At 39.8% G+C, this 27,979-nt stretch overlaps 1 protein-coding gene and 1 long non-coding RNA gene across 2 annotated transcripts in view; one reads left to right on the top strand and one right to left on the bottom strand.

Moving 5' to 3' along the window:
* LOC132883519 (uncharacterized) overlaps positions 1-25,540 on the bottom strand; it is a 32,724-nt gene extending 7,184 nt beyond the window's left edge. The window contains exons 1-2 of the long non-coding RNA XR_009654351.1: positions 25,281-25,540; positions 8,528-8,668 (exon numbers count right to left, since the gene is read on the bottom strand). This is a non-coding gene — a long non-coding RNA (uncharacterized LOC132883519). The remainder of the gene's footprint in view (positions 1-8,527; positions 8,669-25,280) is intronic.
* LOC132883515 (uncharacterized) lies at positions 16-27,582 on the top strand. Its single transcript, XM_060917229.1, has 6 exons — positions 16-197; positions 8,546-8,881; positions 17,763-18,056; positions 22,324-22,440; positions 22,525-22,592; positions 22,745-27,582. The coding sequence occupies exons 1-6, from the start codon at positions 122-124 to the stop codon at positions 22,811-22,813; spliced, it is 960 nt and encodes a 319-aa protein (XP_060773212.1). The 5' UTR covers positions 16-121; the 3' UTR covers positions 22,814-27,582.
* The last annotated feature ends 397 nt before the right edge of the window (positions 27,583-27,979 follow it).

Below are 27,979 nucleotides of genomic sequence, written 5' to 3'. Positions count from 1 at the left end.
ATAACACACCCATCAGCTCCCCTCCCCCAACACATGCCGACTCTCTTCCAGCACTGAATTCTTCACAAACTGAAGTGAAGGACAGACAGCAGGAAAAATGGTGGACTGAAAAACCCAAATTATGGCTGAAAATGAAACTGTGGTGAATATTTTCCCAGGAAAAACTATTCTCTGGACTCTTCTTTTCCTGTTTTGCTGTAAGTCTCAGTCTTTGCTTCACAACAGTAGGAACTCTCTGTAAATAAACAGTCTGAGGAAGTAAGTTAGTCATGAAGAAGGTGAAAATGGATATTTAATAACCCTAGTACCCCTTAGCTCTGTAACAGAAGCTTGATTCTAAGATTCATATCCTTGGTGTGTTGAATATATTTTCTTGAACTTGAGCAAGGCACCAAACTCCTCACTGCTCCTCAGGGTAAGCTGTAAGTCTCTCTGGATAGGAACATCTGCTAAAGGTCTAATGTACTGGAACTGCATGTGAACTGTGATACTCCAGTGATGGTGTGGAATCATTCCACTGAAAAACAGCTTTCATGCTATTTTACAGGACTGCAGTGTGCTTTTTTTCTGTTAGGAAAGAGGACAAAATGATTTTTTCTCCCTTGTCACTGGGCTGATTCTCTCCAAAACTCTTCACAGCTTAATATACCCTAAATTAATCTTTTACAGTCTATTGCACATTTAGCTTGTATTTATTTCCATGGTAACCTGAATGCAGTTTACCTTTAAAAATGATTTTAGGAACACAATTACCTTCAGGAATACTGCTGTACCTTAACTAATCATTTAAAGTTACATAATAAAGGTACAATAGCCTCACCCTACATTAGATTCTCAGAATATTTACAATAAAATTTTAATGAAGAAAAAATTATGACTGAATAAACTCCTTTTTAAAATTTCTGAATCATAAACAATGCAAAGCAATTTACATTTTCATGTGTATAAAACAAAAGTCAAAAATTGCTACAGAGGATTAATGTGGTAAATAGAATGTATTGCAGTTTCACAATATCTTTAAATTAATTTAGAAACTCTAAGAGAATTGGCTGAATAAGCCATTGATGTATAATATAACCCCATGCTATCCAGTCCCTGAAATAAAATCTCCCAGCCTTACTTGCCCAGTTGGCAAGCAGCACCCAAAACATACCTGCCCAAAACACAATTCCACTTGCCCAGAGCTTTATTTTATTTTGGAGAGGACCGAATGCAGTTTATTTTTAAATTTTTTGTAATCTTTATTTATTTATTTATTTATTTATTTATACAGTCCCAGTCAAAAGTTTGGAAACCCCTTCAAATTCAATGTTATTTCTTTATTTTAATTAACTAAAAGACACTTCGTGTCTTAAAGTAATGACTGACTTATTTCTCTTTACTTAGTTGAGTGGTTCTTGACATAATATGGATTACTACAGTTGTCGAACAGGGCTATTTACTGTATTTTTATTATTTACTCTTTACTGGTTGATGGTGTCAAATGCATTAAGAAGGCAAGAAACTCCATTTTTGACCAGACACGCCTGTTAATTGAGAAGCATTCCAGGCGACGACCTCATGAAGCTGGTTCAGATAATGCCAAGAGTGTGCAAAGCTGTTATCAAGGTAAATAGTGACGACTTTGAAGAATCTAAAAGATGAGACTTTTTTTTTAACGCTTTTTTGTTTACCATACAATTCCATATGTTATTTCATAGTTCGTCGCCTGGAATGCTTCTCAATTAACAGGTGTGTCTGTCAAAAATGGAGTTTCTTGCCTTCTTAATGCATTTGACACCATCAACCAGTAAAGAGTAAATAATAAAAATACAGTAAATAGCCCTGTTCGACAACTGTAGTAATCCATATTATGTCAAGAACCACTCAACTAAGTAAAGAGAAATAACAGTCAGTCATTACTTTAAGACACAGTGTCTTTTAGTTAATTAAAATAAAGAAAAAACAGCGAATTTGAAGGGGTTTCCAAACTTTTGACTGGTACTGTATAACACACACACACACACACACACACACACAAGGGTACGGTAAGTCAAAAAGTTAAGACAAATTGAAAAAAAAAATCTTTATTTCTAAAAATAACAAACCTATTTCTCTACATATCCTCCATACAAGTCTAAACACTTCTGCAAGCGGTGTTTCCATCGGAGAATTCCTTCTTTGTAGAATTCTGGGGGATGTCTTTCACACCTTTTTTGAAATTATAACGTGTCTTCGAACTTTTTGACTTAGCCTCGTATATACTGGTTAGAGGTAAGGAATGTTATTCAGTGATATCGTTTATTAACGTAATACAAAAGTTCCAAAATTGAGACCTGCCTGTTTCAACCACGCTGCTGGCACACGATGTCCTTGACCCTCGTCGCCCTTAGCCAATAATTATGTCATTATGTGGACCCCTCTGAGCCTCTTTTCCAGTACACTCGAACGTGCATACTTCAACAAATTACAACCAAAACCAAGGAAATTTGAATGGTTTCCTCAAAATATTTTTTGTACTTTTATATATTGTCGTGTTGATGAATAAAACTTTTTATTGCATTTCCTGTGAAATGAGACGAGCTACTTTAGACTGGTTCCCTGCTCTCTTAGCGCAGAGTGAGCATACAGTCAGTCAATGTCTCTGACGCTCGGTAGGATTAATTTTATACGGGAACCAGTCCAGGAAAACAAAATTTTCGATAGACACAAGTGAACTTTGTTTTGAGGAAGAGTCAGCTGTCACGATGCGTGATTCAGTTTGCTGAATATTATTTATTATTATTAAGTTAATAATAAATAAATAATAATTCAACATGTTCTTCCTCTCAGTATTTTTATTGCAAACTCCAGTGCTCGTTCGCTTCCAGTGAATTTTCAGTCAAAATTAATTCAGTTCAGTCTGAAGGAAAGGAGTGAAAATGCAGACTAAGTAGCGTTCTGAGGAAGCTAAAGATCAGGCAAGAGAATTTCATAACTGAGGAATAAAGGTGTAAAATTATATCTGAAAGGTTGGGCATCCCAGTCAGATCAGTGTTGAGGAAGTAGAAGCTGCATCACACCACACAAGCACGAACTAGACAAGGCTTTCCCTCAAAACAGAGAGGAGTGAGAGAAGCCACAGTCAGTGCGTTTACATGCACATAGAGAGAATCGAATTTCTGCCGTTGCTTGACTGAAATCAAAGTTCAAAATGCCATGTATACACCTTAATTCGGCTGAAATTGAACCGAACTTGATTTCTCGGAATCGAGCTACACGACCTAGATTATGCGATTTCTGCCGAGCTACTTAGTGCATGTAAACCCCATCGAGCTAGTAGTCGAGCTCCTTACTGCCCCTTCCGGAAGTGACGAGTGATGAGACCACAAGCGGGAAACACAACAGCCTCGGTCGGCATGACAACGAATCATGAGAACGGCATGAATCTTTTCTTTTTGTGGCATTGTTTGCACTGTTAAAATTTAGCTCACTTACTGTATCACCAAATACATCTGTACAGCTGTTGCATAGCTGTGAATTGTGTACATAAACAAGTCATTGTATTTGTGTGTGTGTGTGTATATATGTGTGTGCGTGTGTATATACAGTGTGTGTGTGTGTGTGTGTGTGTATGTCCAACATCTGAAGAATGTCAATAAAAACAAAACAATTGAACTTTGTGTGTTTATTAAGACATAAGTTAAATTGTAAGCAAAAAATGGACTTTAGAAAAATATACAATTGTGCAAAATAAGTTGTCTTACAAAACAATGGTCTGCGCAGGACAGTTTGTAGCCATACAGTCTGTTAGAGCAAGCCTAACAGCTTGAACACGGAACTGCCAGTGTTGCCAGATTTTAAGTGCATTTTGGCGGATTTGAACATGTTTTGGGCTGGAAAACGTCAGCAGTATCTGGCAACACTATAGCTCTTCTTCATGACGACAACCGGAAGTGTACCAACACGATGGGGCATGTAGCGCCACCTGTGGCTCGGGTGCACAATGCACCTCACACAATAGCTCGATTTCACAGTTGCATGTAGGATTGGATTTCTCTGGCACCCCTGCTGGGACCCTTTGCTCGATTACCGACAGTAGCTTGATTTGGATGTGCATGTAAACGTACTGAGTGAGGCCAACAGTCACCCTGAAGGAGTTACAGAGTCCAGTGGCTAAGAGTGGAGTGAAGGTGCACCACACAACCATTTCAGGAGCTCTGTGTAACTGAGGACTGTATGGGACGTGTGGCTACAAAGAAATCATTGCACAAGATCAACCCAGTGAAGGTGTGGTTCTTTTTTTTTTGGTGTGATGAGACCAAGATCTAGATACTGTATTTCATAGCGCGACACAATCCCTACAGCGAAGTCTGGTGGTGGCAGCATCATGCTCAAGGGACACTTTTGATCTACTGAACCTGAGCTTCTTTTCAAAATTGAAGAAAGAATGGCTATTTAAAGAGAACAGTCTGCTTAAAAACAAACAAAATAAAACAACAAAAAAAACCCCACCTAAAGCTTGGATTAAACTTTTTCCAGCAGGACAACAGTCCCAAACACAAGACCAAAGCAATGCAGGAGTGGTTCAAAACAAAAAGATGAATTTTCTCCAGTGGCAAAGTCAACATCCAGATCTGAATCAGTGAGAATCTCTGGGGTGGGTTTCCCGAAAGCCTCTTAAGGCCAAGAGTGTCTTTAATTACCTCCTGAGATCCATCTCAAAGCTAACGTGGTTTTCCCGAACAACATTGTATCCCAAGTAGTCCTTTAGGTGGGGTTTACATTAGACCGTATCAGCGGATCATCAGATTAACGTTTTTAAAACGATTAGTGTGCATACAGCAACGCCAATACACGATTCGCGTGCACACAGCAACGCCAATACATGGATACGCTCGGCTCCGCAGGCATCCTGCGCTCCAAATCACTCCGCCCTGAACAGCGAGTGCCCTCTGGAGGGTGCGCACTCCGGCCCTGCGCAGCTCACAGAGCGCGCGAGTGAAGCGCACGAGCAGTAATTCGGGACTGAGCCGCTGTGTGTGTGCTCTCAGTGCATATCGGGTATGCGCGTCACTTACCACTTGCAAGTGGAAGGATGGCAAGCCTAAAGACAATCATAACTACACAATGGGCAGTATTTGCATCAGTATTTGCAGTATTTTCATACTTTTATACTCTTTAATGAAAGGTGATACAAGGCGGAAGTCCGCGCCGTTTTTCAGCAGTCGCGTCACATGACCAACGCCAGCGAATCAGGAAGGTGGATGTCACAGTGACGTTGTCCAATGACGACGCTCAGCACAGCGTATCCGCGTATTCTCAATGTTTACACAGCACCGGACCAGACACGATCTAGATTGAATACGTGGACCCTGGCGGATTCCCTTTTCCCGGCGTTTCCAGGCGTTTTAATGTAAACGGACAGTGCATCTGCAAAGAAAACGAGACAGATACAGTCTAATGTAAACTTGGCCTTAGTTTGCTCTGAATTTACGAGAGACCCGGACCACTCTTTCAAAACAAAGAGCGACACAATCACAGCCAAATACACAGAATTCGCAGGCGCCTCCGAGGGAATCTCACAGTCAACAGGGGAGACTGGTGTTGAATCTGCTGCCAGTGTTAAATTATTCTTCTTGTACATTAATATTTAACTCAATGTACTTGTAAATAAATATCCGCAAAACATGATGAATATATTTTGATATGTTATGGAATTACGTATGGATATCGTAATGTCACACTTAGGGTTGGGCGGTATTACGGTAAGAAGGTATCCCGAGGTATCCAAAAGTACCAACGGTATCGGTCTCATTACCGTCATTTTAAAAAAATATATAATATCTAAATAAATATGGAGTACATGAGGTCATAATATAAAATAATAAATTGAAGATCATCCCGAATAACTGTGTGATCGTATTTTCACTAATTCTATCAATTTCCTAAAGAAGTTCTCATCGCGTGCAGGGTTGTTTGTTGTTACCATAGCAACCCTGCGTGACATTTGCAGTCTGACAGAAAGCTTCGCAAGAGACTGAGACCGGGGGTGTCATGGCTCAGATGGCTAAGGCACCGTACCATAAATCCGGGGACCCGGGTTCGATTCCGACCCGAGGTTATTTCCCGATCCCGTCTCTCTCTCTCTCCCCCGCTCATTTCCTGTCTCTCTATACTGTCCTATCTAAAAAAAAAGAGACTGAGACCGCGGTTGAAAGATGGCAAGTCAAGATAACGAGTTAGTGGCAAAAAAAAAAATACAACATCGGCAGTGTGGCAGTATTTTGGTTTCAAACCAAACGAAAAATCTAATATGTCCCCTAAGGCACCCCATAGCCTGGGGTACTCCACTTCCACGAGATCTCTCCAATGAGTTGTGTTTTGAGTAGGTTACATGAGTAACAACAAGGTAAAATAATATAACGTATGACATTTGGGATGTGGGTAATAAACGTTTGAAATGTCATCTACTGAAGAAACGGAAGAAAACATCATAGCGTAAACTGTTAGGTTTCTGGTGGGAATTAGCAATGCGCTTGCTATCTTTGTTGGGTGTGTTAAACCGTATGGATTTAAGTGGAATAATTGTAAGGAGTTATGTGATCAAGACAACGTTTTAAGCAAGGTAAGGCCATTTGATTATTAATTTCCCCGCCATGGCATGACGTGGGCCCATATGATTTTGCCTTGTGCAGCTATCACGCATTTGAATTAGGTTCGCCTCATTTGCGCTGAAGAATATGGTTTATCGCGCAGTCTAAACGGACTTGGGTGTTGGTTGATTCTTTTTCTTTTTTTTATTTCCCATGCTTGAAAGGGTATGATCCTGCTCATCGTGTACTTTTTTTTGATGGAGTAGGTGAAATAGTGCTGCAAATGGCGTTTCAACGCAGACGTGTAAACGACAGTTGAATGCTATTTTCAAGATGAAGGAAGAGTTGCGTGATGCTTTGAAATATCTCTTAATCCATTCATCAATGCACAAAATTCGCTTTGCTGCTTAATCCATACCACAATGCACATAATTCACTATGCTGCTTTTAAATAGTACATTTGAGGCATAGGCGCAGGTCTGGACAAGGTCCGCCGGTATAGGCGCACATTACACAGTAGGCCGAAACAAAATATTATTTTTTTCTCGGTAATACCGTATACCCCGGGAAAACACAGAGACAGTTTAAAGGTATCAGAATTTGGATACCGCCCAACCCTAGTCACACTGATATCACCACATTTTCATCAAATTTAACTCCATTAGGTGAGTGATTCTCTCATTTAGTGTCATAAATGAGAAATTTCTGAACCTCTAACATTCTGTGTGTGCATGAGAGTGAGTGTGTTAGGCTTTGATTATGCCTCACGAATATCTGGGAAATTCTGCCTCCAATAGTTGCTGAAGCATGCGAAACATATACTTATATATGGAGGTCAATTGAACCTCCTTAGGGACTCATAGATCAAAACCTCTCTCTCTCTCTCTCTCTCTCTCTCTCTGCGCCTGCACACATAAGGGAGAACATTACCAACTTGACATTGTGGATAACAGTTGAAATAATCATGACTGCCTGATTGGGGTGGTGGTTAACAGTGAAATGAGCAAGCACGGGGAAGATTTACTTAATTATTTACCTTATTATTTGCTCATTCTTTCTTGCAAATTTTTGTTCATTTAATTAAGAATGAACTTGGAATAAAAAAAATTGCCCAAACATAAAATAGTTTCAATTATTAATTACCACATTATATATGTAATGCTTAAAATATGTTAAGACGTTGTATCAGCATTAAACACTTTAATTGTTTTTTGGTTAAAAATGAACGCCATGTGACCTCATCAACTGGATTTAGCAACTACTAACGTCTATATCAAGTACTCGCACTGCAAAGACGCTCTCGGTAATGTTGCTCTCAAGACTCCTTCTTACGAGTGAGTTCGGGAAAACCATGTACAGAGACAACGTTTGTTGCTTAAGAGAGTCTCTCAGCTCTCTCTTTAGCCCTAAAGGGCAACGTTATCGGGAAACACCGCCCTGACCTGCAGTGGTAGGAAATTCACTGACCCCAGCACACTTACAGCTGTTACTGCAGCAAAGGGGTGTCGACCACATACTAATCTGAAGGGGGTGAATACTTCTGCAAGCAGCGTTTTTCACTTTTTAATTTTGTTAAAGATCTATTGACAAATAATTAATTTTTACTTTGAAATGTACTTAAAGAACGTACGGGTTTGCAATAAACATACTGGCTGGAGCAGTGTGTGTGTGTGTGTGTGTGTGTGTGTGTGTGTGTGTGTGTGTGTTTATAATCCAGACAAATCCCATGACATTTAAGGGGTTTGAATACTTTTGCAAAGTACTGTATGTAGTTTAGCTGTATTGCAACATATCTAGTAATAGATGCACTGCTGCAGTATATGATAATATATTTGCAGAATAGATCAGATTTCCAGCAGTGTAATATTGTCACATTTCTGAGTTAAAAACAGCATCATCTGAAATGACAAATCTGAACCACAGTAAAGTTTTAATGGACTGTATGTGATCATATCTGGGAGTGTAACGCTGACTCTGAATCTGTGATGCAGGTTTACTGTGTGCAGCTGGAGACGAGACGGTCACACTGCAGGAAGTGGAAGGAACCACTATAACTCTCCATACTGGGATAACTGGAATTCAGAGTGATGCTCAGATTCAGTGTTTCTATGGACCTGAGAAAGGAGAGGAAAAGATATTGATCAGTCAGGTGTTTAAAGGAGAAACTGTGACAGAAATCAGTGAGAGATTTAAAGAGCGACTGCAGCTGGACAGAATCAGTGGAGCTTTAACCATCAGGAACATCAGCAGAAACCTTTCTGGAGTTTATTTATTACAAGTTCTTACTGGACGTCTCTCATCCAGGACTTTCAGTGTCAGTGTTTATGGTGAGTAAAAGAGTTTCATGTCTCCTTCCTGTCCATGTTCAGACTCCTCACTTCATCAACATGAAATCACAACTAAGGGTGTATTCAGACCAGGATAGTTCGATAGTTCACTTGCTTTGGTCCGAACCAAATGTTTTTTTTATTTTTTCATTTTGGTGCGGTTCGCTTTCACACTGTACATTTTAGTAAGCGGACCAAAATCTGTCAACAAAGCCACACGCCCTGAGGTCGTTCAGCTATTGGTCAGAGACGACACGCGCACAAAGCGTTAAGTTCAAAAGTAGTCATGGAGGCTTTCCGTGCTGTTATTCTTTTTAATGTCATCAAAGCTATATGTTTTTTCCAGTTTTTACTGTTTTCACAATTGTGCGATTACTATGCTGTTATACAAGTAATTTATCAACGACGACTTCAAAGGGCAAGGCGGCTACGGAGGATAGCGCTGATGAGCGCACATCATGTTGTGACAGTTCTGGCTCTTCACGCAAGACGGAGGAGGTATGTGTCGGGATATTCGCCTTATCCATCGTAATAGATGAATTTCTTTTTTGCGTCGCTAGTACCGCCACTTTTTGAAAGAATGTCCCTGATTTTAATGTAGGTCTGATGGAGTTTCTTCACTTTTAGCCGACATTGTTCTGGGGAGCGCGTGAACCCCTTCTCCTTCATTTTCTCACTGAATACAGCAAACACGTCGGCATTTTTGTGTGTTCTCTCCAAAAGCTCAGATATGTGGACATCTGCCCATATATCCACAAGGGTACGCGTTTCTTCCTCGGCCCACGTTTGCCCCCTACTCATTTTTTGTACTCTGTAGTCTAGCCTACCACTGGTCTGAATGACTGAACGACTGTTGTAAGGTTCCCTTGACAACCGAAACAGTGTTTGCACTTTGCGGTGGAGTGTCAAGACTCTGTTTCCCATAATGCTCGACAAACGATGGGAGCTCCCGAGGTACAAAAAAGCAAAACTGTCGGATTAGGTCCGGTCTGCTTTCACACCTCCAAAAGGTCCGCACCAGGGTTCCTTTGGTCCGGACCGAGTCTGACCTTGCAGCTCGGTCTCGGTCTGCTTGTTTGGTCCGGACCAGAGTTCAGTGGTTTGTATTCAGACCAACCCAAAAGGTCCGGACCAAGGGAAATTTGGTTCGTTTGGTCGTTTGGTCCGGACCAAACAACATAGGTGTGAATACGCCCTTAGTCTCGTCACACTGCATCAGGAACATTATTTACACATGGATCTGCCACGAATTTTTTTTTTTTTTAATACACTGACAGATGCAGTTTGTGAGGACAAACATTCATCATGGGCAAACGTTGAATCATCATTTGTGCCAAATCTGGAAAACCTGGAAACTTATTGACTAGTGGTCAAATAATGAAAAACACCTGGGAAAAGAGAGCAGAGATAAAACAGTCTGAAACTATCCACTGAGTCTATCGAAATTATCTTCAGTCACTGTTTTAAACATAACCACTCACTGCTCACAGTGACAAACTGCATGGTTTTGTTTTAATTTCAAGAGAGAAAAAAAGGTTGTTGAGAGAACGTGTAATGTATCGTCAGAGCCAGAATGTAAGCGCTTAAACTCCGTTACCCCATTTCCACTCACACAGAAAACCGTAACTTTCCCGTTATTATGCTGGAATGGTGTCGTGTGAGAATGGGAACAAAACGGCAAAAGTCGAAAGTAGGGATGGCGAAAACTAAAAAAAATCTTGACCGACCACCGAGCCTCATTAGCCGGTTAAAGTCGGTTAACCTCTGAGTTTAAAATTCTAGAATTGGAATTATTAATAATGCAAACGGCGCGCCTGGCTGAATCGCGCAGATCCGGCCTTCCTTTCCCAAGGGGTGGCATTGGAGCGTCCGACCACAACTTCATCAAAGCAAATTCTGCATATAAGCAAATGCCGCCACAGTCCACGAAACACAGGGAGTACAAGCACGAGAAGAAAACAGCAAATCGGAAAGCCGCGCAAAATTTAATGTACAGTTTAATAAACTGATTGTAAAGCTTCCGTGCAAACACACGCAGCCCCCCGATCCACTGCCCTCCTCCCACACCCCCCACGCCTCATGGACTGCAACGGCACCTGCCTGTTTAGTCATTTTAATACAGAATCCACCTTGAAATTACAATCGGACACTCCAACGCCCCCCCCCCCAAAAAAAAAAAAAAAAAAAACGGATCTGCGCGATTCAAAAAAAAAAGTCGGCATCTGCACCTTTAGTTTGTGTGGAGAGATATGATCTGCAGTAACATGCATTGTTGGCTACAGACCGAAACATGCTTTCAGAATGCACTGGCCAAGGCAGGACTAAACTCCATGTGCCTTTTAATAATAATTAAAAAAAAAAAAACAGAATAGTAATTTGTAAGCTAAAAAGCCTGTGTCTACACTTTTCTTTCACCGAGCGGCAGCTGGGCGGGACATGACTGAATGGGTGTTTCTGATTTGTCAGCTGTCTTTAACTGGGGCGGGAGGGCGGGACATGACTGAATGGGCGTTTCTGATTTGTCAGCTGTCTTTAACTGGGGCGGGAGGGCGGGACATGACTGAATGGGTGTTTCTGATTTGCCGGCTGTCTTTAACTGGGGCGGGAGGGCGGGACATGACTGAATGGGTGTTTCTGATTTGTCAGCTGTCGTCCTTACACCGTATGGCATGGCCCAAGCGTTTACAACATGGAATTCCAGGTTCTCTGCTCCAAAATCGGCAGCTTCAAAACGATTGATTTTTTTTTTTTTTTTAACCGACAACCAAAAAAAAATTAACCGGTTGACGTTGATTCGGTCAACCACCGGTCAAACGGTCATCGGTTAACATCCCTAGTCGAAAGGTTAATCTACCCTCTGGGTAGAGCCCTGCACTCCCACGGGAGTCCCGCGGGACTCACGGGACCCGCCGCAAAGCAGTGCGGCGCGGGACAAATTTTGGTTCATTGCAGGCGCGGGCGGGACCGGAAGTGCACATATGCACGCGCGGGCGGGAGCGGGAGTGCACATATGCGGCGCGGGCGGGAGCGGTGATGAGCTGCAGTCCCGCTAACTAAAAACGTGTTTGAAATACAATTTATAAATTATTAATTTATGTCTATCATATATAATTTGTGCTGGATATTTTATTTGGCATTAATAAAAACATTTTAAGATGCCTAAATTTGCACAGAGAGTCAGATTGCCAGATTGAGTGAGGAATGGCATCTTAAATTTGCCATTGATCACCCTAACGGGAAATCCTTTGATCTCACTAATGACTTGCCGTTCACACCCAGCCTCCAGTGACCCACACTAACATGATGCCTCAATGACACCTTAGATGAGCTGGTCATCAGAATTCTGATCCAGGAGAGGATAAATAACTCTCGTTCGTTTCTCAATTCTTTTCCTCTTCCGTGTTTGAGATCTCCGATCATGGCAGAAGAGCAGAGCTCCTTTACTGAATCTCACAGTGCTTCAAAAGTAAGTGCTGGTTTAAAAAGAGGTACATTTACCGTTAAAAAGTCAAGAGTCCTGAAATTGGACATTTGGAAGTCGTTCTCACTTGTGTATGACGTGGATGGAAATCAGCTGCCCTTTGCTTGCTGTGATAAGTGCCAAAATGTTCTGACATGCAACGGCCATAAATCAGGTACATCAGACCTGTCATCGCATCTGCGTGTGCGCAACGCCTAGACGCACTGCTGTCACCAAGTCACCTTGTCCCAAATGGAATTGACATGCTGTATAAAGTAGCAACTTTCCTTACTCCAAAGCTGCGTCATCTTAGGATGATCAATGCAAATGAACGACAATACGTGACGGAAGCTGTGAAAGAGATGACCGAGGAGTTGGGGTTTGATGTCCAAACTGATGAAAGCGTGGAGCCACCTCCACCTAAAAAGGTCACTTTTCATGAGTTTGAGGAATGGGAGGATGTCAGTGCTACGGGTGCTGAATCGAAGTCTGTAAACTCCGAGATTGATGATTATCTGAAAGTGAAACTCATTGGATCCGAATCACACCAATCTAAAGATATCCTGCTGTGGTGGAAAAATCACTGCTATGACTTTCCCACACTTGCCAAACTGGCACGGCATGTACTGGCCATTCCAGGTTCCAGCGCACCATCCGAGCGCGCGTTCAGCATATGTGGTCGCATACTGGAGGAAAGGCACAGTATGTTGAAGCCCTCAACAGTGAACAATTTGCTGTTTCTCCATAGCTGTTCAAAGAACCCGATATCCTAAGCAATAGGCTTAGTTGTTTCGTTTACCTGCGTTTGATTTTTCTCGTTTTTCTTATTCATATTCAAACAAGGTCAGCTACGTTATATTGAGTTTAACACTTGCACGGAGGCTCAAGCCCAAAAAGTTTTAGAAATGTGCAACCATAGCCCTATAATGTCTACAGTAGCCTATACTGTCTTTTTTTTTTTTTTTTTTTTGTAGGCTAGGACTGTGTTTTGTTATAACATTTATGTATGCTATGCTTATAGGGTATTCTATAGGATATTCTAGTTAGAAATGCTTAACAAATGTAAACTGGGTTAGCCTAATGTTTTGTATGGCTGAACAATAAATATACCAAATTTCCACTTGGAATTACGTGCTCGCCTGTCATTATTATTATTATTATTATTATTATTAATAATATTATTAGTGCTGTAAAAAATGTCGCGTTATTATCGCGTTAACTTGACTCAATTTTAACGGCGATAATTTTTTTTTTTTTTTTTTTTTATCGCGAGATTAACGCTCTGTGACATGATGTAGGTTTTTCATAAGCTTTTGAAACTAGTAGAGATGGGATTTATGGCTCTTTGATGGGATCCGCATCTTTGTGATCCGTTCTTTGAAAAGAGCCGTTCAGAAGACTGGCTCATTTGGCTCTTTTTAAATATTTATTCAGTTTTAAGAAGACAGCGTCTGTAAACTCAATGCTATCCCAGAAATCCTTCCTGTAATATGCAAATTTGGCCGCCTCTGATTGGACAGCGTGACGCATCAACAGGCAGAAAAAGTGTAAAAGTACGAAATGTGTTAAGTGAGATGAAACAGTAAAGATCAGATTCAATGCAATATTTATCAACGAACAACTTAAAGTTAATATAATAGTGTACTTTATATTATAATCCAGCATGTCAAGCCTACCGTCACTGTGTAACCTGTCTCTCTGATTAAAGTTGTAGACTAACTCAAGCAGTAAATCACTTCACTGAGTGAAGTGGAAGAAGAGTGAAGTTCATTCCTCTTGCTAGCTCTGCTTTGCAATAAAAAAAAAAAAAAAAACACCATTGGTACAAAGCAAGCCCATTCACTTTTTTATGCTGATCAGAGAATTACAATGGTTTCTCATGTGATAAAAATGTGCGATTCGCGATTAAATATTTTAATCGCTTGACAGCACTAATTATTATTATTATTATTATTATAGACACTACATGCTGAATTCAGAAACAAGGTAAATAATAACAAATGTGAACGTGAGCTGTAGATATTTATGCTCAAATCCACTCAAAGTAGGGGGCGGGGCACCATCACGCTGTGTCAAGACAAGAACTTTCCTGAGAAATAACGCGAACATCTGCATCATGCGGGATTTGCGGGCGGGAGCGGGACAAAATATGGCAGGCGCGGGCGGGAGCGGGACTGAAAATCATAATTTTTTTTGTGGGAGTGGGACTGAAAATCATAATTCTTTGCGGGCGGGAGCGTGACTGCACAATGCAGGCGCGGGTGGGAGCGGGACTGAAAAATCCGACCCACGCAGACCTCTACCTCTGGGGACCGTAAAATTTAGAGAAATCTTTTGTTACAGCTCTAGCGGGAATCGGAACCATCAGACTTACATGTGACGGTGGTGACGTTGCTGGTGGAGATGTAAATGATGTCGTGATATTGTGACGGCACTCAGACTGCCTCACTGTAAACCAACCGGCAGCGACTCAAAACAACCAGCAAATATCGGCAGATACAACAGGAGTGGCGTATCCACGGGGGATACGTTCCAAGATCTAAAACAGGAAACGGAAACTGTGGATAGGAGAGAATCATTGTTTTGTGTGTACATACCTATAATAGTTTTTTTTTTTTTAATAAACTGCACTCAATATCACATCAACTACAGTAACTAATATAACAAATTATGAAAATATATTGTAATAAAGGTTATGTGAATTTTTTTTCTCTCTTTCTTGATTCTGACATTTCTGCTTAATTTTCCCCAAAGCGTTTTAGCGTATCGGGCCCGATACGCTTGCTCTGCCTGCCGATACGCTTAGTTGCTTTAGTTAAAATCCGATACGCTTAGATTTATACCGATACGTTAAAATTTCCTACCCACAAGTAACTAGATACATAGGAGAGCAAATAACAGATCCATTTACATACTGATTGATATTTGTGTCAAACAAGCGGTCTTTTTCCCAATGTTTGTGTTGATTCTGTCAAAGTAATATGTCTGCGTGGTATGATGTAAACAAACTATAATCTGTTGGCTACGTCAAGATCACGTGTTCAAACCGTCCAATAAAAATATCGAAAGAAAACGTCAAACATCCCGGAAGTTTCTGATTCATTATAAGCGATCTCATTGGCTGCCGATATTGTTCCGCACCAGACGGACAAAGCCGACTGATTTTAATAAGCTAGGAGAAGACTCGCTGGACAATTTGATCCACATCAGCATGGATGACAGCGAGATGGACTATGAGAGGGTTGCCCAACATTGGGCCGAGCAAAAGCCAAGGAGAATTAATCTGCTTTTAAAGGAGTAGAAAACTTTAATTCATTAGTTTGGGTTTGCAGAAAGATTATGTACTTATAAGCACTCTCATGAAGTGAAGCTGTCCAAATGTGTCAAATATAGCATAATTTCAAATAATAATCATAAGCATTTTTGGCAGTGTGAGGTCACTGGGATACATTTAACAAAAGGCGGCTCCGGATTATTCTTTTGTTAAAGGCTCACAGTGACATCTCACTGCCAAATATGCTTATCATTATTATTCGAAATTATGCTACATTTGACACTTAACACAATCTTTTCATGAATGTTTTTATAAATACATAATCTTTCTGCAAACTTAAATGTATGAATTAAGTTTTCTTTTCCTTTAAATGTTTTAATCTTAATCTAGTCCATTTAATAAAGTGCCAAAATTTAAACTTTATAATATGCAGTTGCCTTACTTTTCTTTTCAGTGCATCTTAGTTATACATATATTACGGTAATTGCATCAGAAACATTCTAAATCATTACAGTTATAGTAATACAGCAACTTATTTTAAGGTGGCAGTTCTTAGGTTCAGATCCCTTTGTGATCAACAGGAGGTCATGATGATCGATTCTCTTCATTGGATTGCATAAGATGGAGCAAAACCACTGTTCATATTTTCATGCACATTTTTGTTACAACACTACTTGATCATAGATAATTAGTGCAAGGGATCCCCGTAGATTTTCAAATCTATCGTATACCTCAGTAATCTATAACAAAACAGTTTAACTTGCATGTTGAACTTTAAGGTGAAATTTCAAATGTGTATACATTAATACTATTTAAGTCAGAAATAATTGAAGCACTGTTAAAATCTATCCTATAATCATGTATCTAAAACCTCTCAAAGACCCTGAAAATGTACCTCAGAGCATCTATTTTCAAAAAAATTTTCCGGGGGGGCATGCCCCCGGACCCCCCTAGTTTCACTTCATGCCGTTGGCGCTCAATTGTCTGTTTTTATCATGCCAGAATTTAGGGCTTTAATTTTTTTCTGGGTAAAACACTGATTATATATATCAGGGTTGGATGGATGCAAGGGCAAAAAACTTTATTTACACAGGATAGTCAAAGTAACAACAAACACCGGGCATAAAACACAACAGTAGAAGTGAGGAACACAATGAGCAGCGGGATAGAAAATAAAAACAAACAAGACAGACTAACAGAAGGCGGCGTTTAAATAAAGGGAGTAATGAGTGAAAGTGAAAGCAGGTGTTCCTGGTTATGTGGGAACTGGAGTTCGAGGGCTCAGGCTTGTATGATTGAGTGAGTCAGCAGATATGGCAGCCCCAGTGTATCAGCAAAAATATTATAAATCGACTTTGCTTGAACAAAACAAATGTTCAGAAACAGGAAGAGACTCAGAGACATGATGCAACTCGACTTGTGCCGTGTTGTTAATTAGCCAGTGTTTCAGTTTTGGCTTTTCACAACAATGGACTCGCCGCTTTGTCAGTGATTCATCATATCTGGTCTCTAATGGTTTGTGCCAAAGTCCTTCCATAGCATTCTGTTAAATACAGTCAGGTGGGAATCCCTGATATCCATTACGGAAGACTGAGTGGGAATGAAAATTTATCAGCTATTCCGTGTTGTTTTCACCCATACAGTAATGGATTTTGTATGTGAAAGGAGATAGCGTGCCCTTATGAAGGGCATTCCAGTATTTTCAGTCAGAAGTGAAAGAACGGGTTCATAAACACGCAGGCAAATTAATCACAGGGAAATCCATATTCCAAAACAATAACACATGCCAGGGTCAGAAAACTGGAATAAGGGGAAGTGGGATAAAGCTAGAACAAGGCTCAGAATTACATGAGGAGGAAGAGAAACAACAGGGTATAAATAACTTGTAACTAATTAAAGTAAAACACAGAACAGGTGAACACATTAGAGGAACAAACCAATGAGATGTCAGAGCCGGAGACCAAAACAAACGACATGGAAAATGTAAGAAGATAAAGCAGCACGTGCAGTGCTGTGTGACGGACTGACAGTGGAGTTTATGACCGAATGACTGTCTACAGCTGTTTCATGGATGTTTGAAATTAACAGTAACTCACACCACCCTGTCACTCAGTGTTTTACTGTAAATCTGTGTTTCTGTTTCTCAGCTCCAGTATCAGCTCCAGTAATAAATCAAAGAGGAAACCGAAGCGTGTCTTCTACAGAGCCGTGTTTCCTCCTGTGCTCTGTGGAGAATGGAGAAGATGTGAAGTTATCCTGGTACAGAGAGAATGAGAGAATCAACATCACCAATAACACAGATCTCCGTGTTCCCCTCAATCTCACACTTCAGATAGAACACCCAGAGAATAACAGGAACTCCTATATCTGTGTGTCTGCAAACCCTGCCAGCAATAAAACAACTTCTCTCAACATCGCACAGCTCTGTTATTATAACTCAGGTACGGCAGAGAGTCGAAACCATCATCACTCTGAACAGAACAGAATCATGAATATTCATGTAGGACTGAGACAGAGGTGACTGAAGATTAAGATGTAAAATAAATTCATTAGTGATGGTCTGTGAGTCTGGCTGGTGAAAAATTCACTAGTTTAAATGTTTCAGTGTGAAAGTCTCAGTGAGCTTTGCTCCGTGAACACATTCAGTGGAGTTAATAATACCGTAAAAAACACACGCGATGGAATATTAATCAAGTGCAGCATCATGTTACAGGTTGCTCATGGAGCTGAGGCAAGAATCAAAATATCATGGGATTAGTTCGAGTCTTATGTAGGGCTGAGTGATCTGATCTAATCCCATTATTGTGATCAGTTATACCACAGCACATTTTTCTGAGACATTGTGAGTTTTATGATCCTCAAACTAAAGATATTATGGCACTGAAATGGTGTGATACATATCACGATACCAGAGGCTCCAACTTGGGAAATTGCAAAGAGGGAGATTCTCTGCGCTCACGCTAGCCGCTCGCACGTCCGCAAATTGCGAAGTTTTATTCCAATTTGCGAAAAGAAAATCATCTGTATTCGCATTTTATGCGAAAGTCATTTAAAGTTTAAGCAAAATCCATCAAACAATTGCGATTTCTCAAGATGAACAGTACCTTTCGTGTCTATCTTCGATGTTTTGATTTATAACCAACGCCCCTGAGTTTCGAAGATTCTTACTGGTTGACCGCAAATTACGTCTTCCAATAGCAGCGCATAGACATATAAACATAGACGCCACCTTCTGCGTAGAATCATACGTCATCCTCGCCGCCATATTGGATGTGGCAAAGTGGAGATTCTTCAACCGTCTCTGGTATAGTGTCTAGACAGTAGCCGAGAATAAAGATGCCTCATTCATGTGCTGCGTTTAACTGTACCAACAGGTTTACCGTCCAAACGAGATCACATGGGATTACCTTTCACAGGTGAGACTGGAAAAATACTTTTCAATACTGTTCCTTCTGTCTTCAGTTTCCCAGCTCATCTCCACCGGGTAGGTGTATAGTTATAAGCAGTGAGAATTAGATAATACAGTGCCACACTATGATGAACATTTTTGAATGTATGATGAATGTTTTTAACCTTTCTGAAAGTGAAGCAATCAGTGATTTATTTTGTTTTGGTATGACGTTAGAACCTGGCCGAACTCAGTTTGGCGGTCATTCAGAATATTGACGGGTATTTCGCACACTATTTATAACCATCACATTAAAAGTTATATATGTTGTTTTGATGCCTGTTTGTTTCCCAAATATATACGTGTGTGTCTTAATGGGTGAATAAAAGGCATCGAGTTAAATATTATTGTAGAAAGGGGCTTTATGAAGTTCAGTCCATTTACTTGCATTGGTTTATGGGGAAGATTTGCCACATCCAATACGGCGGATACTCTGATGTATCCCAGCAACGGGCCACCAGCTCAATGCGGCGTCTATGTTTATATGTCTATGTAGCAGCGGACCTTACATATAAAATGATCAATTTCCGAGTTGCGCTGATAATGTCGGCAATTGTCGCTCATTAGTGAACAAGATTATAGCGAGGTTTGTTTAAAATAAATTATCCGACTTTACGTATGACAAACTTATCTAAAAAGTGAGATAACATATTAGAATGTTCTGTTAGCTTTCTCAGTTAGGGATAAAAACACGATATAACCATTCTAAAGATGTATTTTCTACATAATATCAACCCTGACAGAACTTTGGAAGAACTCACAGATGAACCAGGATATATCGACCAAGTGTACCTTGTTTTCAGAGCCTATCCCAGCTGACTACGAGCGAAAGGCGGGGTACACCCTGGACAAGTCGCCAGGTCATCACAGGGCTGACACATAGACAACCATTCACACTCTCATTCACACCTACGGTCAATTTAGTCACCAGTTAACCTAACCTGCATGTCTTTGGACTGTGGGGGAAACCGGAGCACCCGGAGGAAACCCGCGCGGACACGGGGAGAACATGCAAACTCCGCACAGAAAGGCCCTCGCCGGCCACGGGGCTCGAACCCGGACCTTCTTGCTGTGAGGCGACAGTGCTAACCACTACACCACCGTGCCACCATGTTAGATATAATTATAATGAAAAATATGGACTCCGTAAACCAGATTAAGCAGGTTAAATTAAACACACAATTTCATTACATATATACAGTTGATGAAATGATCAAAATAAGAGGATTCAAGAATAAATAAGCATGCTATGAACATAAATCAAGAACATGGAAAGACAAAGGCAGGAAACAAGCTTGCAAACACTATTGAAACACCAACAAACTACAATAACAATTCATTTTTCAATATTGTCAGTGCAAGAAATATTTAGAAGTATAACATATCTTGCTAAAAAAATTACTTTGCTAAAAAGAAAATTGTTCTTTTAGCATTTCTTGCTAAGCGAAATTGCAAATTGCTAAAGAAAAATTTGAGTCTTTAGCACTTTTCGCTAAAACAATTTGGGTCCTAGAGTGAGCACAGATTCTCCCTCTCTGCGAGTAGCTTGGAGGGAGACAAGTTTGAGCGCTGTCGGTGCGAAGGCGAGTTTCATATTTTATTTATATATTTGATTGATTGATTCAATAATGACTATTATAAATTGCCAATGGTAGACCCTCTGATGATGATGATAATGTTCTTCTAATAATATTCTTTTTCTAAGTCTAAGTTGGTAAAAGTCAGACAAAAAAAGTCAAACAAGTTGGTTAGAATCTAACCTCTGGTCTGGTGATCTAACCCTGTCAGATATAGGGTCGTCTTGCTGCCGGCCAAAATAATCCGCCATTCGTCCCTGGCGACCATCACGACGGGCGATCCCAACTTTATCTTGGTGATTTTCTGATATTTTTTCTTCATAGTTTGGCTTTCGCCATTTCCACCAACGGAACTTCATTTCATTATCTCATTCAAGAGAACAAAGAGTTAAAGACGAGCAGGCGATAAATGCAGACGCAAAAAAAAAACCAAACAAAATGGTTGAGTGTCGTGGATTTTCTCGTTCTCTTGCACGCATCATTAATAGCGCCATCTGTATGCTTTATCGGTAACTGCTAAGACATCGGATGGGCTCAAGTGTGTACCCCACGGCGTCCCGAATTCTGCTCCATTCATATGCACGCTTGATCTGCGCACGCATGCCTCCGGCATTCACTCCAATCCCCCCGTTACTCCAATTGGTGTACCGACCGGGGAATCGGCTTATACCGCGAGGTACACACTTGAGTCCATCCATACAATATCAGACACATGAAAAGCGGAGAGTCAACTATTAATTTTCATCAACATAAACGTATCAAGTTCAGGGACATAGCCAGCATTTTAAAAATCACAGAGGTCCGTGATGCGCAAAGTGCGCTCCGAAAAATGTTTGACACATTTAAATGAGAGGGGTGAATTACACGTCACACAAGAGATCTATTCCTGAAATTACTTTTAATGGTGTTTGAACTGAATATCATCAGTTTTGAAAAAAAAATCATGTATGTGGCAAGAGGAAGAATAATTTAAGCTTGTTTAATGGTTTGATCTGGCCCAAGCAATGAGGACAAAAGATACCCTAACCATGTAGCCTATGGAACTAAGATACATTAACAATCTGGCATCCGTTACACCTACACAAAAAAAAAATTTCTGGGAAAAAAAAATCAGTATACACCACCATGTTTGAATAAAGAGTAGGGGTAACAGCTTCATGAAAGTGCGCTGATGGTTACCATGAAAAAACGTGTCTACTGCACTGCGTTCCTCTCCCGAGTTGCGCGCTCATTCGTTTTTGTGTTCTTGGTCTCAGAGCCGCACGCACGAAACAGACACAGAAGACAGAATCAACGTTTAACATAATTAACAATGCACTTTTTACGGAGACGTTTTAATGTTGTTCTTTATTTTTTCATCCAGTTGAATATTTAGCGTACAAATTTATTTTCAGCTCTTAAAAATGACCGAGGTCCGGACCTCGGGGGCCTCATAGCTGGCTACGGCCATAATCAAATTATATATTTTTTTTAACTAATCATGTGTAGTAAGGGCGGGCGGGAGATTTTTATGTTGTCAGCGGGAGGTCGGGAGGATTTTCTAAATGTTCCCTAAAGTGGGAGATCTGCGATACCTGAATACATGATGTGACGTTTTTGTCATATCGCCCAGCCATATCGTCTTATGTCTGTGTCATATTGAGAAAATAATTTATATAATTGCATCTCTCATTCTCTTCACAGAACAAACTGATCGTTCCCGTTCACTGCTTCCTGCCCTGATATCTGTTGGACTTCTGGGGTTATTAATCATAATATTAGCATTTGTGTGGATTTTGCTGAAAAATAAAAAGCAAAAAGGTAAGTAACGCATCTTTCTGTTCATGTGTTTAGTTTTTACATTTGATGTGTTTCATACAATTTAAATCACATTTGTGTCTTTAGTGTCTGAAACTGAGGAACTGACTTACACTGTGAAAATTTCAGCTCACAGTGCAGAGAGAGTTAAAAAGGTAAATATCTAAATAAAACTTCTGAAATTGATCATGATGTGGAATACTTTAGAGGATTTGGTTTAAAAATAAAAATAGTCACATTAGTTCCACAGGAGTGATGACGTCTCACCCTGATTCCGATACTGAAATATACTGTTGTGTCTCTACAGGAAGAAAACTCGAGAATAACGCCTGTTGAAGCAGAGCCTGACTCAGTGGTGTATTCACATGTGAAGTGATCCATATAATTCATCACATCACAATATCCTTTTAATTATTTTAACGAGTTGTGCTGAGAAATCCTGCAGGGTTGGGGCATGTCTTCAGGCATCAGTGTTTAATATTAGTGTAATATTTGCATGCTGTCATTATATAATCATGACCAGCTAAAAACCAAGTGTCAGAAAGGCAAGCTCATCAGAAAATGTTTCAGGGTATTTACTGGAACACATCAGGGTTTTTAAATGAATCATCAGCTTCAGTTTCCCAGCTGCCTTTCAGTGTTTAAGCTTCTCGGGTTACAGCCGTATTGTCCAGATCAGATCAGATACAGAGCTCTGTGTTAGAGGAACCCAGAATTCTCATCAGCTCCGTCTCCTCACACTGATATGTTTGTCTCTGTCCACACGTGATATTTTATAGTGATTTTAGTTTGTGGTTTCATTCATTGATCACAGACAGAAACCTGAGCTCAGGATTGAACCAGGCGTCAAAGCTACCTGCTGTACCACTGTCCTGCTCTCTCCACTGGATCTTACCTGTACATTTACAGAGTGAATGCACACTGGTGTCTGTTTAATGCAATAAAAATATGAGACAGTTTAATGCTCTGACCAGCAAAACCAGTAAAACAGGAATACTGAACACACTGCACAGCATAACACCAGACTGTTAAAGCTCCTGACAGAGAGACGGATCCAGAAGATAGTGTTACAGATATTAGTGGTGTTTATTTGCTCATCAGTTTAACACACGTACTGTTAGTTCCTGAAAAACCTGATGGTCTGATCGTCTTCCTGGATCACTGATTGTTCTGGCTTTATGTTTGTAGCTCAAACAAACAACTTTTATAACCGGAAGAGACTGAAGCTGCAGAGAGCTTGTATTATCAGTCAGAGAGAATGCAGTGTTTGCAGTTTCTCCTGCAATATAAATGGAAACATGTAAATTCCTGCTTTTGTGATTTTTTTCCCCTTTATGGCCTTTTAAAAGGTTTTGCTTCTGCCCAGTTTGGGATTGAATCATTAAATTAAACATCCGGTTAGAAACCTGATGATGCTAAAGCAGTCAGGCTGTAAAGTTCTTCTCAGTAAATGACAATAAGTCCATTATTGCTTCTTTCACACACAGCAGGCGTGATCAGGCCCGAGGCTTGCTCATTTTAGCCCACAGAGATCTTTCCTTCTCTGTTTTTAATGGGCGTTGATCTTGAGTTAAATTATAAATGACGTCATTACGCAACATGTCAACAATCTCAGTAAATAAGAACATAACACTGCCCCCTGCTGTTCATTTGCAGTACTGTGCAAAAGATGTAAACATTTCCTTATTTATAGACACCAATATTCTTAGCTGTTTGTTTGATGTTTTTGGTATTAATTGTGAGTAAAAAGAGAACCACCACATTTCCAAAGTTTCATTTGTCAAAAAACATTAAATGTTAGAGAAAACAATGAAATGCGTAAGTGGCCAGTAATGGAGCACATTGCAGATAAACCCATAATGGAGGCTGTTCTGGTTTTGGAAACAGCAGCAGAGTGAGAACCACCGTGTCCAGAAGAACTGTGTGAGGTTCTCCAAGATGCAGGAAAAAAATAAAATAACTTCACAGCTGATTTTTGTATAAAACTACAACAGTGAACCTGAGGCTTAAATAGTGATTTAGTTCAGTTGTGTTCAGTGTAAATGAGTTAATTTATTGGTCCATATGTCAAACCTTTTCATTAATTTTGAGGATTTTTGCACAGAACTGCACAAACTATTATTGTAGTATTTCAGTGAAAACTGCCAAATTAGAAACCACAAGACTGATCATTTCAAACATGGAGCCCATGTTAGTGTCATCTGGAGAAGGGTTTCTTTCATATAAATTATTTTTTAAAAACAAACTATAAGCCAATAATCACCCAGAGCTTTTAATATTATTTAGTTTACTTTTGACTATTAACTAAAAAGGAGAAGCACAAATAATCATTTAAAAAAAGATATTGTAATATTTACTAGTTTGATGTTCCCATCACAGTCATGTGTTTCCCCCAGTGTATAATTATCTGTAAATTGACATTGTTTGAAACAAAATAATCTCAGTAAATAATAAACAATTCAGCCAGTAAAAGCAGACTTTGGCTCCATAAAACTCAGGCTCTCTGTCCTGTCTCTCTGTCTCACACTAACTATCATCATCCACAGTGTCTTTACAAATCATGGAGGAATTTTACCCTAAACACAGTGTTTATATTATTACTGAAGCCAAAATTATTCTCCCTTGTTATCTATATTGATAAAACTGTAATGTAACATCATGTTAAAACTCAACCTCCACTTTAGCTTTATAATATTGATTATAATCAGGTATTACACATTTATATTACTATCAGTATTTTCCATTTCATCCCTGTGCACTTAAACAAAGCATTAAACATTTTACAGAAGGTGAATAATGTGATTTGCTCTGAGAAGAGAAAGTTGATAAACAGTTTCTCCTACCGTAAAGATCTCAGTAACTCCTCCAGGTCAGACGACGGTCCTTTTAAAAATCTCCATGTGAGGACACTGATGTTTAAATGGTCAACAATTAACATTGTTCTGTAGCAGAAAATCAGGTTCCAGGAATGTTTAAAGTGGTTTATCAGCATGACTTTAATTCTTTTGCTATACTGAGAGAACGCTGTAACCTTCACGAGCCACCACCTGCGTTCTTTAAAATGGCGGACACGAAAGAAGCGAAGGGCTTTCAGTTCCCACCTCTACACAGGGCGGTGTGAATACCGTGACGAAGACGTGACGCTGATGCTTTCTAGCTCATTTACATGTTGGAGTCCAGATCCTTTCGACATTAACAATGGAGAATCAGAGTCTGACCTGTCTAGAAACTTCCAGCAGGAGAATTAGTTCTCTTTCTGAGGCCTGAGTTTAAAACCAGGAAAATGTTTCATCACGTCAGACAGGAAAAAATCTGGACAAAAACAAATCAATTTAATGGACTTGTTTCAGTTCGTAATATTCTGACTCTAAAGATGGAATTTCACATTAAAAAGTTCCACAGCTGTTTATTTTATTAAAAACAAACAAACTACATGCAGTGTGATGGAGAGCCGTGATCTCAGAACACATGAGGAAAAGGTCGCTGGCCTGCTGATTTTCTTGAAATTTGCTTACTGGATCACGTGATTCAGGATAAAACAATGGACTATTCACTTCTCCTTCCTCACGTTTAACATCTTCATAATGGAGGGAGTTTTGTATGATTTACACAGTCCCCTCAGAAAGTACTGAACAGCGAGGCCAATTCTTTTGTTTTTGCTTTCACTGAAGTAATTTGGATTTGATGTCAAAATATGAAGATGAGCCAAAAGATCAGAATTTCAGTTTTCATTTCCTGATTTTTACATCTAGATGTGTTCAACGACTTAGGAACTTGTTTAATACCAAAAGGTGCCATGTTTGGTGGTTGTTTATTTTGAGGGGTTTCTCCCTTCAGTCTCTTTTTCATGAGCTGAAGTGCTGTTCGATTGGGTGAAAGCCTGGTGATGGACTTGTCCAGTCTAAAACCTTCCACTTATTTCCCCTGATGAAGCCCTGTGTTGTCTTGCAGTGTGTTTTGGGTCATTGATGAGTTCCATCATCAACAATGATTCGTGAGTTCATTCTAGAAGCTGCCATGCAAACCCAAGCCATGACTCTACCTCCACCATGCTTCACCCATGAGCTCCATGTTTTGGATCATGAGCAGATCCTTTCTTTCTCCACAGTTTAGGCTTTACATCACTTTGGTAGAGGTTCATCTTGAACCCAGCCACTGTGGTTGCACAAGTCAGTGCGTTCTTAGTGCTGGTCCCAAGCCCAGATAGATTGGGGAGGGTTGCATCAGGAAGGGCATCCGGTGTAAAAACCTATGCCAAATCAAATATGCAAATCATGATGATCCACTGTGGCGACCCCGAATAGGAGCATCCAAAATAAGAAGTAGAAGAAGAAGATTGAGAATGTTTGTCATTCATTGCTGGTGTTTTCTTTGGCCTGACCTGTTCGATATCTGGTTGTTATTACACCAGTGGTTGGTTTCTTTTTCAGGACATCCCAGATTTGTTGTATTGACTATCTCCAATGCTTGTGTAATGGCTCTGATCGAGTTTCCCACTTTTCTCAGCCTCAGTATGGCTTGCTTTCCTCCCATAGACAGCTCTCTGGTCTTCATGTTGGTTTATCCTTTTAAACAACAAACACAGTCATCACAGGTGAAACCCAGGGCTTAAACCAAAAGTATAAATTCAGAGCTGCAGCATTGATTGCATAAACAATCAGTCGAACAGGACACACCTGGTGTCAGGCATATGTTCCAATATTTTTGATCACCTTGAAAATGGGTAGGTTCAAACCAAACATGCTGTTTTCTAAGTTGTTTAATGCATTGTGTTAATCTTATTTAAGTTGTTTAAATCTTTAAACATCTTTCAAATATATTCCTCTTTTATTGCCTGATATCCCAAAAGATATTTTTATCAGTTTATTGACTTCCAAAAATGCAGCAAAGACATTGTTTTTGGAAAAAAAGAAGCAGTGAATACTTCTTTCTTCTGTTTTGAGAATTATTTAAGCTCATTAATTACACAGTGATATTTTATGCTAGATTATGAACTCCACAGAAAAGAGTAAAGAGAGACTGGTGGGGGAACGACTGTTTATAGCTGCAATAACATCAGTGACAACTCGCTTCTAAAAGATTAAATGTGACTGTAAATGGATAAAACGTATGATGTTCTTTAATAAATAAAGATTTGTAATCATTGTTTTGCTGTGGTATAAGAGGAATAAAACACTTGGGGATGTGCTGTTAGACAACTAATGAACTCCTGGGCAGTTACAGGAACTCCACTTTATCACACCATCACGCCACTCAGTATTTTACAATTATGAACTTTTACACTTAGGGTTTATTTTATTACTTAATTAAATTGCTGTTGGTTGGCTGTTGATTTTTAATTTAGTTTGTTTTCATTCAGGAATTTGATATTCATATTCTTGTCCTATGGCTGCGTTACATTTTGGGTTATATTCACTTTTAAAAGGCGTTGTATATATTTCTGCATAGTCCAGAATTGAATTTAACTTTATGCTGAAATCTCCACATCATATGAAAGAGCGCGTTAATATTGTGTGATCTGTAGTGTTCACTTCAGTGTGAG

This window comes from Neoarius graeffei, chromosome 3, assembly GCF_027579695.1.
Source record: "Neoarius graeffei isolate fNeoGra1 chromosome 3, fNeoGra1.pri, whole genome shotgun sequence".
Taxonomy (NCBI): domain Eukaryota; kingdom Metazoa; phylum Chordata; class Actinopteri; order Siluriformes; family Ariidae; genus Neoarius; species Neoarius graeffei.
The sequence above is the reverse complement of the archived record's forward strand: the minus strand, read 5'-3'. Positions and strand labels throughout refer to the sequence as shown.

What these genes read in the sequence shown, in the direction of transcription:
- LOC132883515 (XM_060917229.1), top strand. Translation starts at nt 122, where the DNA reads ATGGCTGAAAATGAAACTGTGGTGAATATTTTCCCAGGAAAAACTATT. An exon ending in TTTCAGTGTCAGTGTTTATG is followed by an intron (nt 8,882 to 17,762) that starts GTGAGTAAAAGA and finishes TCTGTTTCTCAG; the next exon opens with CTCCAGTATCAGCTCCAGTA. An exon ending in GTGCAGAGAGAGTTAAAAAG is followed by an intron (nt 22,593 to 22,744) that starts GTAAATATCTAA and finishes GTGTCTCTACAG; the next exon opens with GAAGAAAACTCGAGAATAAC.